Source organism: Athene cunicularia (assembly GCF_003259725.1).
Source record: "Athene cunicularia isolate RWA chromosome 19 unlocalized genomic scaffold, athCun1 chr19_part1, whole genome shotgun sequence".
NCBI lineage: Eukaryota > Metazoa > Chordata > Aves > Strigiformes > Strigidae > Athene > Athene cunicularia.
The window spans coordinates 6440010-6457951 of record NW_020799124.1 but is presented as its reverse complement, the minus strand read 5'-3'; the positions used below and the strand labels follow the sequence as shown (position 1 = coordinate 6457951).

The 17942-nt window shown below is 44.5% G+C and overlaps 1 protein-coding gene across 1 annotated transcript; it reads right to left on the bottom strand.

The window, feature by feature from the left end:
• Positions 1 to 4466: 4466 nt before the first annotated feature.
• GUSB (glucuronidase beta) lies at positions 4467 to 16752 on the bottom strand. The gene is made up of 11 exons (XM_026861489.1): positions 16318 to 16752; positions 15682 to 15863; positions 15031 to 15173; positions 14347 to 14534; positions 13284 to 13436; positions 12294 to 12472; positions 11750 to 11896; positions 10507 to 10591; positions 8782 to 8958; positions 8086 to 8221; positions 4467 to 6849 (listed from the first exon to the last, which is right to left on the bottom strand). Exons 1-11 carry the CDS (start codon positions 16486 to 16488, stop codon positions 6692 to 6694), a joined length of 1719 nt encoding a protein of 572 aa, XP_026717290.1. The 5' UTR covers positions 16489 to 16752; the 3' UTR covers positions 4467 to 6691.
• Between the last annotated feature and the right edge of the window lie 1190 nt (positions 16753 to 17942).

Genomic DNA, 17942 nt, shown 5'->3' with positions numbered 1-17942 from the left:
TTAAACTGCAGATTTAAACAAAGGAACAAAATTGTAACTGTTGTTTCTGCACTCAGTATTCTAAGACTGAATGTTAAAAGTGCCTTCTGTCTTAAAATCTTAAACCAAATACTTTGTGTTGAACTTGGCAGGCAGAAGTGTCCTTGCTTTAAAAATGAACAAACAAACAAAATTCCCAGCAAACTTGCTGGGGATAGAAGAGTATTAAGAGATCTATCTTAGTTTTTAGACTGAGAAGTGGTAGCAATATTGTTTCAGTTAACTTAAATCAATGCAATAGAAGGTTGATGATGTGATTCGGAAAAGTAAAATACTTGTGTTTTAAGACTCTGTGACACCAAAATGTATAGGTTCAGCTGCTTCCTGTAATTGGTGCTGTGCTGCTTTTTGCTCTTGTCAGCTTCTAAAGGTGAAGAATTCCAACTGCGTACCTATTTATGGTACTTATGCTCTGGGGCCACCAACATAAGCATGACATGGACCCACTCAAGTGGGTCCAGAGGAGGACAAAAGGATGATCAGGGGCTGGAGCACCTCCCCCTGTGAGGACAGGCTGAGAGAGTTGGGGCGTTCAGCATGAAGAGAAGGTTCCAGGGAGACCTTAGAGTGGCCTTCGAATACATAAAGGGAGCTACAGGAAGGAAGGAGAGGGACTCTTGGTCAGGGGGTGTAGGGAAAGGACAAGGGGTAACAGTTTTAAACCGAAAGAGGGCTGATTTAGATTAGATGTAAGGAATAAATTCTTTACTGTGAGGGTGGTGAGAGACTGGGACAGGTTGCCCAGAGAAGTTGTGGAAGTGTTCGCAGGTTGGATGGGACTTTGAGAAACCTGACCTAGTGGAAGGTGTCCCTGCCCATTTAAAGAATTAATTTAACTAATTTTAGGAATTTTTTCTTCAACATGAATGTCAGAGAGACACTTGTGTTGTATGGCGAAGTGGATTATAAACACTAAGTTGCTGAGGATAAACTTGACTGTGAAACATGCAGTGTTCCATAGAGAAGATAGAATTTTTAGATTGAATTCACAAATAGTATTTAAATTACTACTGAAATAATTTTCTGCTTTGTATCAAGGATGTAGGTGGAAACTGCTTTTATGTAGAGTTCTGTGGTATGAGTAACATCTGTTGCATGTAACACTAAATTACTTGTCCCTCTTGTCTACAGTTTTAGACAACAATTCATTAAATGCATTTTGTATTGACCAGAGTATAGTTAAAGCTTGTCTTGATGGTGAGTTCTGTCTCAAATGCCTTGAACTTTGATATGAGGGGAGCGAATGATGTCAAACTGGTCCCTCAAGGCTTTACTTTGTTCTCTTACAAGCCTTGAGGCAGTATCACTGTTTAATATGTTGTATAGATTTATTTTGATGCATTCCTGTGATCTACACTAAGTCATCTTTTTCATCCAAGGAAGAGGTGAACACGTGCTGCCTGAAATGGTTAGTCGCAGTGCTAATATCTCAGAACAAGCAGCAATGGAGACAAGTATAATCAATGATTACTTGGTCCAATTTCTGGGTGTAGTACACACCAAAAAAAGAGGAAAAAGCCCCATCAGCTGAAAGTATAGGTGTTGACTAACTTCACTGTGTCTTGTGCTTGTCTGTGTGGGCATAGTCTGTTAATTCAGTTTGTTTAGTAAAATTGTTTAGGGCCAGATTTTCAGCAGTTGTGTCTGCAGTCCTTGTTTGTGTGCACATAGGGATCAAATGGAAATTGAGTTTGGTCTCTGGAAGAATTTGCAGCTACACTTTGTGCACAGACTTGCAAATCTGATCCTTAATTGTGAACTTTCTTGTCTTGTGTGCTTTTCTTGCAGTTACTTTTTACTGGAAGTGATTTGCTAGAAATGGCCCTAACTCTTCTACTTTCTCTCTTGTGCTTCAGAAGGGCAGTTGGCCTGAATAAAGGGCAAAATAATAATAGCAGTAGAAATTTGGACCTTTTTGCTTCCAGTTCTTTGACTCTTTCCTCATTGATCCCAATGATAGAAACAGCATATTTCTTCCAGTAAAGTGGCTCAGGTTACAATTAGTGATGTGATGGAAATCAGAGGAGTGCTTCATGCAACTGCCCCCCTGCCTGCCCCCAGCCAAAACAAATGTCATGGCAAATGCGTGGTTGATGTTCATTTGACCCTTACAAATCTGAAGGCAAATTCTGCGAAATCTGAGGATACAAGAGTATGGGTAAAAAGCTAGTAAATAATACCTGGCCTGGCAGAGGGACAGGGCAGCATTATACAGATTCTGGTTGTGGTTTCAACACTCATGAGAATGTAGGGGAAAAATATCATAATATACATACAGTGGTTCTGAATTTGAGCTCCTCCTTCCCCCTCTTTGGCTCTCAAAAGTTCTGCAGGAGGGGCCAGTAGGAAAGGCAAAAGATCCTCATCCAAAAATCTGCTTAGGAATTAAACATTCCTGAAATCCTCTTACTGTAAGGTACTTGCTACTCTTAAGGCCAACGAAGAATTCAAGTCTCGTTTAGGAATTGAATGTTCTTGGAAGTTTCTTACTGTAAAGCGTTTGCAATGCTAAGGCCAATTAAACATTCCCTACCACTTTTGATATCTAAAGTGGCAACAAATCTCTGATTAGGAGATTTGTGCATACCTGTGTTGGGTTTGTGTGGTGGGGTTTTGATGGCAGGAGAGGAGCTACAGGGGGGCTCCTGTAAGAAGCTGCTTGAAGCTCCCTGGCTCCAAGTCAGCCCCACCTCTGGCCAAGGCCCACTGGTGATGGTCGTAGCACCTCTGTGATAACGTATTTAAGAGCAGCAACCTGCAGAACTGATTATTCTGCTAATGCTTCAGTTCATGTTTTGCCCGTTCAGTCCATGTTTTGCCCATTACCTGTTCCAATTATGGTCCCTATCTCAAATTCCTCAGGCCCCCAACGCTGGGTGTCAAAAAGGACTGTGGTTTAGGCCCAATGGGCAACAGTGCCACATAGCCACTTGCTCCTCTGTCCCGGTGGGATTGGCAGGAGAAAATGCTTGGGAGTTGAGACAAGGACAGGGAAGGACTTGCCAGTTATGGTCATGGGCAAAAGACAGACTCAATTTGGGGAAAAATCCATCAATTTAATTTGAACAACACCACCGCTTCTAATTTATCAGTCAAAACCGAGTAGAACAGTGAGAAATACAACCACGTTTTGAAAACACCTTTCTCTCACCCCTCCCTTCTTCCCAGGCTCAGCTTTGCTCCCAATTGCTCTACCTCCTCCCCACATGGGCGTTACAGCCAAGTTTGTCACGTGCTGTTTCTGCTGCTCCCTCCTCACCGTCTTGCCCTGCTCTGGTGTGGGCTCCCTCCCACGGGAGACAGTCCTCCATGAAATTCTGTGACGTGGGTCCTTCCCATGGGCTGCAGCTCTTCCTGAATGGGTCCCTGCCGTGGGGCGCAGCCCTCCCAGGAACAGGCTGCCCCAGCAGGGTTTGCCCTCCCAGTCCCAGCCTTCCTCCAGCACAGCCCCTGCTCCGGCGTGGGGCCCCCCAGGGCTGCAGGAGGGCACCTGCTCCTCGGGTGAGCTCCGCGGGCGCAGGGGACAGCCTGCCCTCTCCCCACGGGCTGAGGGGTCTGTGCTCCAGCACCCCCCCCCCCCTTTCTTCAGCTGACCTGGTGTTCGCAGAGGTGTTTCCCTCAACTCCTCCCAGGTTCCCCTTCTCTAATGCGTTATCACAGAGGTGCAGCCACCGTCACCAGTCCGCTCACCCTTGGCCAGAGGCAGGGCTGACGTAGAGCTGGGGAAGCTTCTAGCAGCTTCTCACAGGGGGCCACTGCTGTAGCCCCTCTCCCATTACCTAAAACCCCACCACACAAACCCAAGACGATGCTGTAGTACATGTTTGTCTTCTGCTGTACAGAGTCTCTCGATTGTTCAGAATGATGGGTGAGGTGCTTCAGGCAGCACTTGATGCTCCTAATTTACGTGGGCTAAAGTCAAAGAGAGATCGAATAGCTTTGGTTCTGCCAATGTTGTTTAAATGTGATCTAGACAAAACTGGTCCAGAAAAGATGAAGTATTCTGTTACCATAAAACTGTATTAAGCATGGCCTAAATATTAGGTGTTTGTTCTGTATAGTATGTTCCATCAACTATTTATTACTAGTGCTTTAAACTCCAAATTAAACATCCATTTAAATGGAGTCACTGGGCAGATGTTCCTTTTATCAATATAAGTTGAGAGATTCTCTATTGGAGGTTTAGGATACAATTTTGCTAACAGGTAAAACAATGTAAATATGTACGAATTCTATTTGTTGCACATAACTTTTTGGTATAAAAAAATAAATGTAGAAATTACCTGTGGATGTCTTGCTGCAATCATTCTTATGCTGCATTCGTGCAGTCCAAACATAAGAGCTTGAATGAACCCAATCAGAGGCCTTTTTGGACTCAGTCTGAGCCTTAGAAACTGTTTTTAAAGTCAGTACTGTAATTCTGTTTCTAGAAATGTATTAAGTTGTGATTTTTTTTTTTAAATTTTTTTTTTTCAAAGACATTGTGTGTTAGCAGTAGAAGGGTTAAAGCACTTGGGTCCTCGGAGATACCAGTTTATAGAGTTTCTGCAGCTTCATTGTGTCTTGATGAATGTTGTGTGCACATGGGTGTGTAAAGGTTGAGCAGCATTGACTTGAGGCTTTAACTGTTTACAGTTCTTTAAGCAACATGCAAAAAACCCCTGTTAAGTATGTTATTTTTATCCCTTCCTGCTTCTCTTGGTTCTGTAGGTCTGCTTTAACTCCACTCCAACAAGATGACAAAGTGTCTGGAAACTGCTGTATGTTTTCCTGGATTGGGGGGGAGGGAGGGAGGGAGCTTTTGTGGAGGGGTTGGATAGGTGGCTTGGGTTTCCAATTGCACTGAGCTGTTAAGAACAAGCAGGAGCTAAGACACTGAAATGTGTGCTTACCATACGTGTGGATATTAAACTTTGCATCTGTTTTGTTGGACTGAAAGTAATGGCTTTCTCTTCTGCAACCACAAGCCCTGTGTTATCACAGGGATCTGAGCCCTAGTTCTTAATGAGTTAACAGTGTCAAATCGTTATCTGTATTTTGATGTGGAAGCTGTTGGTATGTCATGTCTGTTGAAATGGGGAAGAATATGTTTTTTTTAAAAAAAATTATGTCTAGATTGAGAAATTGAAATGACTTTCGAACACTGGTAGTGGGCTTAAATATGCTATTCACTCTTCTACCACGGTACATTTGAGCAAGTGTCTTTTCCCTGTGGATAGACTTTCATATTCTCGGGTTTCAGTTATACAGAAAATCTGCAGACCTAACACAGTATAAGGAATGTGGAGAGTATGTTTCTTTTTTTCCTTAAAAACTCAAAAATTGTTTTGAAGTCTGCAGTAAACATGTATGTCCTTATTCTACATGTGGCAGTGTGGAAGGTGTTGTTGGTTTGTAATGTACCACATCTAAAAAGAGATTTGGCCACCGCATGACATAAGAGCAAATATTTTCTCTCTATTGGCAGATGTTTTGGTCACTTAAGATACTAGCAGAAGAGCCAGTTGCAGAAAAAATAATCATAACGGTTTCACATAGTATCTGTGAATCAGAATAATGAAGCTACATAATTGTGCCAACTTCCAAAATTCAGTAGGCAGCCTCCAGTTTTGTGGTTCTGCCACAGGTGACGCTGCTCTGGGGACAACCCTGGGATGTTGCAATAAGAAGTTTGCAAACAGTGTGTTCTGAACTCTTCTGTGAGTATTGGCATAATGTGTTACAGGCTAAAGCCTGGCCTTTAGTGTCCTTTTAAGACTGCAGCCTGAAAGGGATGTTACTACACTACATTACTGTCTAAAGTATTGTGTGCGCTTTAATTTACACATTGCCCTACCCCTGAATGCTTCAGGCCAACATCAAAAAAGTTTAAAGCAAAACATCTAGACTACTATTACTGTAGTGCATAGTGACAATTTAATATGAAGGAAGCCCTTCCATGCTGGAAGGTAAAACCACATGTAATAGTGGCAGTTCTGGTACTGTGAGTAAAATAAATAGTTTTAAACAAAGTTAAATTGATGTAGTACCTACCTATCTTAACATATTCCACCTTGCTGCTGTAGTATGAATTCCATACTGTACTGGAGTATGTTGGGTATCCTCACAGAAGCAGTGGTTCATAGACCTCCTGAATGCTGTGAGCTCTCAGAATTTCTCAGCCAGCCACATACATTCTTTTTTGAGTGTGAGAAGCTATATAAATTGTGCTGTTTGGTAATTCTGTGGACAATGTGCTGTGATCTCAGTAGTGTAACTGTTAGGGGAGTATAACTGGAAAACCTCAATTGCATTGGAGGGATGTGATGTTTATTTAGAGTAACGGATTTTTTTTTTTTTAAAGTCTTCAGCATTGATTTGTGTCATGTAATAGTTTTTTTTTTTTTTGCCATAAAAAGATACCTCAGTCAGGATCTCTAACTTCAGCTCCTTGAAACTCTGAATATTCATTTTACTACCTGGAGACAGGAAGCCTACAGACATGGCTAAGCACAGGAAACGAGTGTTTCTGATCTGCTTTGTATCATAGTAACTACTTCAGGTGGACTAGAAATTGCATTAGACTTGCAAGACTTGAGTCAGACATAAATATTTTTTAAACAAATTTAATGAACAAGTTCAGCATAGTACCCAGCCATTACACCTATTGATTTCATTTGAGAAAGAGGGCATGTGATTTTATTATAGGAGGAAGACAGCTTGATTCATTTGCAATCTTCCAGTACCTTTCTCTAAGAACAAATGCAGCTGATTTGGGCTGTCGTTGGCGGGTAAATATTCCTTTCTTGTTCCCCAAAACACGTGTGGTCCCTGTAGAGAAGTTATAAAATAAAGCAAGTATATGTAAAATGCTCTTATATCCTGTACTGTGAACTGTTACAGTGTATGTACTAAATCAGGTTAGGAAGAAGAGACCTACGCACTTTCTTCTACATGTAGTCAGGTACAGTGGGGAACGTGGCAGGTGTAACTTGTGTCAGCTTGGCAAGATTAATTGATGTAACTGAGCAATATAACTGCAATTCATTGTATTTACAACTGGTAAGTTGATGACAGTTGTTTCAGGTGTGCCCATTAACTTGATCAGTATTATATTTAGAGCAGATACTCCTTCTGCCATTAGTTCCACCTTGAAATTTGATGGTGAAAATGTTGATTACTAGCTATTTGTACTGTCCTTTAGTGGTGTCTGTAGCCTTTTTGCCTGTTTTAGTTTTCATAGGAAACTAGAAGAGATGACTGCAACATGCAGAGACATGGAACTGCATACGTGTATATGAACTTGTCTACGTTTTCTCCATCCTCCTATTTGGAAATGGTATTATTTTTCTGACTGCTTCTCTGCGATGACTTAGCTTTTTAATGCTTATACTGGTGCTCTACAGATTATTCTGAATGGTGTTTCTCTGCCTGAAATGAATGCTGACTGTTCACCACCCTAACTCACTGCAGGTGGCATATGCATAACTGGTTCCTTACTAGGTCTCCTTCTGAGTTGTAATCGTTTAATTTCTGTGTGACTGCACTGTAAATTAAATAATGCCCCATACTTTGCAAATGCACTGATTTATTAATTGTGGATGGAGTGTCATGATAGACTGTTGTCTACCAGCGTGGCATCTGGTCTTCTATTGCTAAATCTCTATACCAAGTTAGTAAAACATTATTTAAGGTGCTCTGTTACTAAGGGCGGTTGTAGATGAAATATGAAGCAAGTGAGACACATCCCTAACAGCTGACTGAATTGAGGATGGCCTAGAAATGGAAGTAATCTGGGTCTGCTCACAAGCTTCCCTTGCATTCTGCCCTGGCACATTGTCTCATCTCCTGGTGGGACATCTAGGAGCTCAAGTGGGAGAGAGAGAATGCATTAAGTGCAGGCAGGACATGCCCTCTTGGCTCTGGTCATGCTAGACTTTGTCATAGAAACCAGCTATGCTCTGTCCTGGTAAGCAGAGGGCCCTTTTGTCCTACCCTACAGCACAGTATTCTTTGTGTCATAAACCATGCAAAAAGGATGGAGAGTTGTTCAGAATATAAGCTTACCTTGATTAGTCATAAAGTCAGCAAAATTCCATATGAGCTCCCCAATCACATACTCTTTCCTCTTTTTGTCAAAAACAGAATGGTACTCTCTTAGCATAGCTTTCTGATACTCCTCGCTGAACATAAGAGGTGGATCCTACAGCCAGAAAAAAAGAGGTGGCCTTGAATGAAGGTGACAGTTAATCTCAGCAAAGGCTCCATATGTTAACTTCCTATTGACTTCCTGAAGACAAGCTTTACAGTTGCTTGGTCTTTTCATTGCTGCTGCATTTAAAATGGCTATATAGTGACAATTAGCAACTACTGAAATTACAAGGGGAAATGCACATAAAATATGAACACAATGCCAGATACACCTGGGGGGGAAGTCTGTGGTTTGGCTTGGTAATGGTGTTTTATCACCATAGGTATAGGAGTGGCACCCCCTTCTGTGCAGGGTAGCATCATGAAATGAATGTCTAGTCTCCAGTGTCCTCTCTTCAATTAAGCATTTTCTAGAAATGCCAAGGGACAGATTTCAGAGTGCTCAGTGCTTAAAGTTTTCAGTAGATTTCCTTGGAGCAGGATTACAATTCTGGAGTCTTTCTGACACTCACAAGTCAGGCTCAATGGTACCCATCTCTTCGAGTTCAATTTTGCTGACTCTGTAAGAAGAGCAGTGTTTTTTTTTCCATCTAGGGCATGTATAACACTTACACTGTGAAGTCCAGGAACCGAGTCTGCTCCATATTCACTCTGGATAATGGGTTTTTGGTAGGTTTTATACCAGTTCTCAAACTGTGTTGTGAGTTGTAGTGGAATAACCTCCAGGTGGCCTGGGTCATGATACCAGGAGAAGTAGCTATTTACACAAATTACATCCACATAAGGAGCCTACAAAAAACAAGGTGAGAGTGTTTTGTCACAGAGCTCAAAGTAGATGACTCACTCATAAAGCTAAATCCTCCTTTTGGTTCATTTCATGGAATACAGTTTTATTACACATAGAATAAAGTCTTTTCCCCCATCACTCAGGTCCTCCCAACATGACACCTCTCCCAGAAAGAAGGCAGGATAAATTTAATAAGCTAAAGGCACATTAATTTGGCATTTTTCTTACGGACTTAGGAAGTCACAGCAACAAGACAAAATCAACCCATTTCATCCTCAGGTTTATTAGAAGTTTTTGAATTTCCAAGATGTCTCTGGCTTGCTGGTACATTTTAGATGTACTTTTTTTGAGTATTGGAATGTGATTACCAAGTTAGTGGTCAAATATTTTGACTAGCAACTAAATTTGTGCATCGATGGTGCAATACTAAGACTAAGCATTCTGCAAGTTATATGCCATTTCTACCACATGGACAGTATGATAAAAGGGCACAAAGCCCACTAAAGATAAAGTGATGTTGTATGTAACTTGTTCAATGTTCTCTTAACATGTTTTGTAATAAAAGAAAAAAAGTTCTAATATCACATCAGTGTATGAGATCTGTTCTTTGGTTTTGTTTTCCTGTGTCTCCTCAAGCTGGTGGGGATGGGATGTCAGAGTCTGTGTGTGCCTGATGAAACAGCAATAGCCAAGAGTAGATCCTTGCTGGGTTCCTTCTAAACTAAGGCAAGCAGTTTTATTTTCCTGGGGTGGCAAGGAACAGACCTCTCATTCGAGGAACAGAAGGCCATTCCTGCCAAGGGTAGGACAGCTTGAAAGAAATACAAAGAATAACCTGTAAGAGGGATGGGGTAGTATCATGTACCTACACACTCACCTGCTAGAAGTGTTGTACAGTAGTGACAAATCTTGTAAAGCCACCTTGAAAAATTAGAAATTGCATAGGAACTACTCCAAAAACAAATGTATGCATGTTAAAGATCCTTGGTTCATGCTGTGGCAGCTTAAGGCACAGACATGCAAGAAAAGTGCATGTTGGCTATTTATGCAGCTCTAGGACTTTAATTATGAAGCTGGAAGAGCTTTAAGATTATTCAGCATTAACAGACATCTGCCAAATAAGATCTAGAGCAGTTTAAAGCAGGAATTAAAGCAAAGCTTTCTTCATTTAGACTTCCAGAAGGTACATTAGCATTTTTAAAGAGGTTTAAGCTTTGGTTTAATTGCAAGTGAAAATCCTGAGCATTAGTAAACACAATCAATGGAATAGTGAAGTATGACAATGTTAATGGCATCCAGGGGTCTGATCCCGCATACTTCATGCAGGACAAAGCAGTGTTCTCGCTTAGAGGTTTGGGGTTTTCTTCAGCTGAACTACAACTACAGGATAAGGTGCTTTATACTAGAAACAAAAATATAAGTTTTCTTCTGCCTCTCCCTGTCAAATACCTCCAGTAAACTTGAGGAGGTGGGGGGAAAAGGACTGTAAAACAAATGACAAGAAGAAATTTGATGTATGAATTTTTAAAAGAGCTAGAAAATAAACTTACACCATGGTCAAGAGCGTAATTGGCATCTGTCACAAAGGTTACTGGTCTGGAGGGATCGAGAGCTTTAGTGTGAGCTATCACTGTCCTGTTTGCAAACAGTAAAGCAAGAGTTCAACACCACTCTGGAGAAGCACAGCCCCATTTCCCCAGTCTCTCTGTCCTTCCACCCCCCCTCAACAGTTGGAACTGCTTTTGATTTCGCAGACAGAGTATTTTTAATTAAATACTGCAGGATGCTTAGTGATCAGCTGCTATAAAGCGCCTGCAATTCTAGCCAGTTCTGTAGGAGTATAAATATCTTGTCAAGGAGACTGTCTGCCACAAAGCTGCTTGCTATCCCACCTGAATAAAGACCAGAGTGGAAGCATTCCAAACATGGACATGTTAATTTGTCTGCTGGTGCCAGCAGATTAGATGTTGGGACAGGGACATTGAAGACAAAAAAGAAAGAAAGGTAATGGGAGGTTTCTGAATAACTCTCGGGCTGTGTTCCTGCAAAAGCACAAGGTCCCAACCCGGCACCACAGCAGGCAGAGCAGTCACAGGTTGGCTGCTTTTGAGAAAACTCCGAATGAGAGTGCTAAGAGAGAAGGGGAAGGTCAAGCTCTGCTGCTACCTCGACATTGCAGGAGGGTGATGGATCATTCTGAAGACTGAAAATTCACAGTTACATCTTAATGCACTTATAGCTGCTATCCCATTACAGAAATGACTCTTGGCTATCCAAAGCTCAAATCTCTTTAAAAATAAAACCAAGGAGTCTGTAGGGACTCGAAGCAGTGGCTTTGAAGTGAGGTGTCACAATCCCCTGCAGACCAACTAACTAGCACTAACTGAAGAACTTCATCTTCAGAATTAAAGGCTTATTATTTTACAGCTTTGCTGCAATTTTCAAAGAATTTAGCACTCATCTTCCACTGGTAACAAGGAATATCCTGTTCCCATCAGGTCTGCTTTTGCTTGACCCTTACGTCAAGAAGGGATGCTCAGACCAAGTGGACTCGTGGTAATTTTGCAGAGCCTTACTGGTTCAGAAACAAGTTGAGAGTGTTGTGTGGTTCTGAGCATCAGTTCAACACATGCAGCAGTTACACTTTTAGTTTGTATCTGTGGGTACTGTTTCAGGGTTCTCAAAAAAATGCTTGCCCTCTCTTTACTACTTCTCTGTGCTATCCCAAAGGAAGAAGATGCATCATTTGTCAAGATTCAAGCCTCAGCTCTCCGTAAAAGCAGATGCACTTACTTGAAGTAGTAACCTGCTGGGGGCAGCTCCGATGCCGGCTCGTTGGCTACTGACCACATCACAACTGATGGTCTGTTCTTATCCCTGCGGATCAGCTCCTCCATCACAACAAGATGATGCTGCAAGGACTTGTTCCCAAAGCTCTCGCTTAAAGACAAAAGGAAGTAAGACCCGGTGAGGTGAGGGTATAAAATCCATCCCCTTTGTCTTTCCCTGTGAAAACTCAAGTCTCTGGGGTGTATAAGCACAGCTGAGCCTTGATACTGAATATGGCTTCTGCCCTACTACCCCAAAGCCTGCTGCACAGTTCAGGGCTGTGGTTTGGGCTCATTAATTGAGCCAGACCGAATGATGTGATGGCCACGTGGCAAAACGCCCTCCGGTTGCCCAACCTCACCAGGCACACGTGGCGCAACACGCTGATTTCCAAATAGAGCAAAGTACTTCCATTATCAAGACAACAGGCGCTGAGGGACGGGAGGGGGATTGTGTAGCAGGGATGAACATAAAAAGAAGGGGAAGGGTCCTTTGAGCAATTGCTTACGACATTTTAATGCCCACTCCTGGGCACTCGTCGATCACCACAATGCCGTAAGCATCGCACAGGTCCATGATCTCCTCAGCGTAGGGGTAGTGGCTGGTGCGGAAAGAGTTCGCCCCCAGCCAGCGCAGCAGGTTGAAGTCCTTCACGACCAGGGGCCAGTCGAAGCCTTTGCCACGGATCTGGGGGGGAGAGAGACATGGCACCCTGTCACGCTGCCGGGCTGAGGCTTCTCCTCACCCGTTAGCAGGGCACCACCGCTTCCCTGCTCACTCCCAGAGCGTTTCCAGCCTCGGGTACCCTTCCTAGCTGACTGCTCCACCTCTCCGAGCAGTGTCTGCCTTTCCCAGGGGCACTGCCACAGGCACACTCAGACCCTGGCTGTCTGCAGAAGCAGAGGGGATGGCAGTTGCAGTCAAGCTGTTGGCACTGCTGCTGCCCGGCATTTCGGAGAGGTGCCTCCCTCTCCCTCCCTCTGGTGTTACCCATGAAGTGGGCTGGGGAGGACAGGGTGAAGGAGGATCCCGGACCTGCAGGACTCTGCCTGTGAGGAGAGCCTGTGCCCGCTGCTCCTGAGGCAAGTGGCCTGGCAGGCAGCGTGGGCAGGGACAGAGCGGCTCAGCCTGCAGGTCCACCGCTGCTCAGACCTCCCCACCACAGACTTTGTTCCCAGCATTTTCCAGCATGGGGAACCTGAGCGCTGCTATTTCTGATGGAAGCAATGGCCGGAGGGTCATTTTAGCTCCTCTGCCAGCAAACATGGGCTTGCCCGTGAGCCCTGAGAGGGATGTTACAACTATAGCAAGGCTGGGCGTGGTGTCCCTTTAATGCTGTCAGAAGTTCACTCCAGCTCCCCGTAACAGCTCCCAGCTTGGGAGAAGGGTGTGAGGAAACGGCCCCTTGGAGTGGAGGGGGGAGTCAAGAGTGGGTGCTGCCTCAGCAGAATGAAGCCAGGTGTCATTAGGGCCCTCACTGTGGGTGCCACACACTTACATCTGCATCTTCGTGCTTGTTGACGCCATGGAAGTAGAAGGGCCTGCCGTTGATGAGGAACTGGGTGCTGGTGACATGGATGGTGCGGATGCCGACCGGGAGTGTGTACACATCCTCCAGCAATGCCCCATTTGCCTGTGCCTGCATTTTCACCTGGATTTTCAAGGGGGAGACACAAGTGACATGATGGGCTTTGCAAGGATGCCCGGTCCTCCCTTGCCCCCGTCTGTAAGGGCTACCTTGACCTCCCATCCATTTCCTAGCCCTGCTCCTCCAGCCACCTCTTGTGGTCCTCAGGAAAGGAGCAAGGTCTGACTTAACAGAAAATAGAAATCCAAGCTGGGGAGGTTGAAGGATGGGAAATGAACCCTGGATGACCATTCTGGGGCTTATTCACCCCAAGAGCTTCGGTGTCTTTTCCCATTACTCATTCATGCCATTTCATCCCCCTAGGCAAGACAGCAGTACACCTCTCCCACCCTGCACCTTGATACCCGGCAATGACTGAAATGTCATCTGCTCACAAGAGATACGAACCTGAGCCCCTGGAAACTCACAGCAGCTCATCTGCCCTGATTTTTGCACCTAAACGTCACTACTCATCCTTAACTCACAGTCTTCCAGGCTCGTGCTACTGAAGCTGAACTCTTGTCTTGGGAGTGGGAAGAAAGCTCACTGCATAGCAAAGCACGTGGAAAGGTTAGCAGCCTGCTCCTCAGAGACTCTACTCTCAGCTTTCACAATACCTCCTCCCCTGTACTGTCTCAAACAGTCCTTTTGCAGGGGATGGGTTGACCCTAAATGTGAAAGGCAAGCATCCTGGAGTGCATGCACGTGCTCCAGGCACGCCTTTCTTCTCGCTGACAGACCTTTCAGTTCAGAACCCAGGAAGCTGTCAAAGCTTGATTTGATTACTGCATAATTAGCAATGCCACTCTGGTTGCCTGAGCAGGATCCGTGAGAGAAGATGAGTAGGGAGGATGGGCCATATGGCAGTTCCTTAACTCTATTAAATAGACCATCAGACAGAATGCACGAAGAAAGGAAGAAATGTCACTGTTACCTCTAAGGAATAGCGGTATCCAGGGTTCTCATGCATCAGATAAGGCCACCAAAGATTTGGGTTCAGAACTTTTAGCTCTCCACTTGGCCCATCGCCTGTAGCAACCACCTTCCCCTCTTGGTCCCGTAAACTCAGGGACAAGGAATAGAGTGTGCTGCCAACAACTGACACCTGGTATTGCACCATTGCTGGTTCAAAGGAAACAAAAGACAATCAGAGACTGCTGCAAAGGAAAAAATATATGCAAGAAACAGCAGCATTAAAAATTGAGGGAGATGTAGAACAACAATGGAGTGGCATGAATTAAATGTAAGAAGCACAACCTGTCTGTCTTGAGGTCCAGGAGTTTCCAGAAAGATTTGTGTGTCACAAAACTCTGTTTGTTAGAGATAATCCTGCTTTAAGTGGCAGGAAGATTGCCCTTACTGAGAAATTCTACTTCGAGAAACACCTGATCATCCTTTCACTTCAACAGCAGTTTCCTGCAAGCACTTTTTTTCTTATTGCTTCTGAACTCTTTACCATATTCTTGCAGCTGCTGAGCTGTGCAACAGAACAGCTCAGGTTGAAGAGAAAGCCACTATAAAACAAATTCAATCAGACTTTTGCAGGATATTTTTTTCTGCTGCCCTTGTCATCTCCATTTGGGGCCTGAGGTAGCTGCTGTAATTGTTCTGGACCTACCAACACTCTCTGATGAAGTAGTTGTCACAGTAATATCATCTATGTAGACAGAAGGAGTGGTGTAAAGCACAACCGGGCGATGGATTCCGGCATAATTAAAGAAATCAAACCTGATGTTCTGTACAAAATAGTTCTTGGGATACCTGAGTGAGCAAGACAGGAGAAATGGCTGCATTATGTTTCATTACACAAGGACTAAAGGAAGCATATGGATGCTAGCAATGTAAAATAGACACGTAATAATAGATGCCAGCTGGTAAAATAGTCTTTATAACAGGATGGATCTATCTTTCAGTAGTGCTACTGCTGCTACACTGAAGGGGACTACCACTCAACAAATACCCAGTGCCTGAAGAGGTCTGATCCTTTAGGATAGCTGGTACTTGCAGTTTCCAGCTGAATTCAAGCTTCTCAAATCTGCCATGGATTCAACTTGGCAAATCACTTAACCTCAGCGTCCTGTGTGTAAAACAGACGCAATAACTCAGTGCAGATTCCTCATGGCACCAAAACTTGAACTACTCCCTGCTCAACTGATGAGTTTCACCATAAATACAATTGCTTGGAGGGTCTGATGAACCAGTAGCTGAATAAATTCCCATTCTCTCATCCCTGGGATAAGCTCAGCAGTGCAGAGCTTTAGCAACTCACCTTGTTTTGTCATTCATGTACTGAATTGACCCCGGAGGCAGAGTATGGGGTGTCAGAGTGTTGTTGAGCGCGACAGTGATGCGGCAGGGGATCCCTGGGCTGCCCTGGATGATGCTGCTTATATCTGCTTCAAAAGGGAGGTGACCCCCTTCATGCTCCATGACTTGCACTCCATTGACCCACTGCAAGAGAAGACACCTGTGAGCCCAAGCAGCAGTCACTGGGTTTTTGTAGCAAGCATAGCAGGGAGAAGGGAAGGAGCCCAGCAAAGGGCAGTCAGGATTCCCAGTAACACCGAACCTCCTGGGCTCTTACTCCTTGAGGGATCAACCTAGCAGCCCTTCCATAACTGGGAGCTAGGTCTGGGTCACGTACAAGCGTCACTGAGAGACATTATTTGGGGCAGATTCTGTAGCAAGGAAATGTTTTAGTTACTAGTCCTGATACTGGAGGATCAGAAAAGAGAGGCTTTGGAAGCCTGGCCGAGTTCCTGACTGGAGGAAACTAGCCAAGCGTTAAGAAAATAGCAACCGGATACAAAATCTAGGCAGAGATGTGTTTGCTGAAGAAGTCACAGGACAGATTTTAGCGCAGCAGGATTTTGGAAACACACGGACCATCTCCTGTGCAACATACCACAATGGAGTAGTAATGGGCACTACCAAAACGGAGCACCACTCTGGTGTTGAGGTCATCCTGAAGCCAGCGGAGAGGAAGCTGCACCTCTTTCTCATACCAAACCCAGCCAATGTAATTCTCCAAGCTGGGGTCTTGAGTGATATCGTTGAAGCTGGCAGGCACTGGCATGTCAATCACAGGACCGGTCTGGCAGGAATTGCACAGAAAGGGAGGGAACAGATCATTTATTATTAAAAAAGCAATTTTACATCTTGGCTGTCCAACCTGTACTGCTGGAGTTGTCCCCTTCCACTGACAGTCCTACAATCCCTCTGCCAAGCAGAAATACTTGGAAAAACCTGTTTAGAAACTGGTGTGGTATGTCACAGGTCCTATACAAAGCCCTGCTTAAGACCTAGCCCAGGAACCTGCCTGTTCCTACAGGAATAAGCTGCTCGTATCTTTTTCCCCTCCTGATTTTATAAATGGCTCTGATACAGCAGAATCAGAAAAGTGAGGGGGGAAAAAAACTAAATGCCCGGGTTGTTGTATTTCAGCCTGGGACTTCCCACAAACTGTAGTTCTCCTGCACAGCTTTAGCTGTTTGGTGTTGTGGTGTCAGAGCTGTAGTGGAAGGGTGGCAAGAGTCATGGACCTTTTGGGCCAGATCCCCCAGGGCAGGTCCGTGGAGACTGTCTGGGATGAGCCCAACCTTTCCCACTCCCCGAAAGCAACAGACTCCTTCAGATTACAATAGAGTCAATTCACTTGCTTATTTTTAATTTAAGGAATAGAGGCTGGCAGCGTTGTAATACATTTAACACTGAGGTAACCGGATGATATTGTGAAGCAGAGCTGTTAATTTTTAGCACCTCCTGTGCTCGTGATGTTGAGCAAAGGAAGTGCTGCAGCAGCTTCCCCTTTCCTAGGGAAGCCTTTCCACGGAGAGCGGAACGAGGAAGGTCTGAGCACCCAGGGGTGAGCATCATGTGCGTGGCTGACTCAGCACTGAACTGTACCCGCACTGCAGAGGAACTCAGCACCCTTACTAGACATCAGAAAACCCTAGCAGGGAAATCCTTGGACGGTGAAGTGGAGTTTCTAGTATCTGATACAGGATAAACCTTGACTGGGATGGCCATAATGTGCGTCTCCTTCAGAGGGATTCTCTGATGTCTAAAGGAGGTTGAACTTACACATCTAAGTCTCCCCTTGCGGGGAGGGATAGTCCAGGATTCCTCTGCTCCGGTCTATTTCTGCAAAACTTCTGGCAGCATAGCACCTGTCAGCTCTTCTTCCATAATTCGGAAAAAAAATAAAAAACGGCCAAAGGGCAAAACCAGAAAAGGCGGACACAGACATTTTACGCACAGAATACATCACCTCTTTCTTTTAGGTAACGGTGTTAAGTTCCTAACGGATTTCGGTTCCACTACAACTTGTTTACCTGCACTCAGCTACTTCGGAATAAATAAGTGAAGAGCGCCCTTTGCAGGCGTGGTTTTGTTTATGCTAAGCGCCGCGCAAAGGCAGCCTTGCTGCCGCAGCGCGGGGGTTCCCCGCAGCACCCTTCGGGCTTCAGTGCAGAAGGGGACAGTCGGAGCCCGGCCGGCAATTCGAAGCCTCTGAAGAAAAACCTCCGC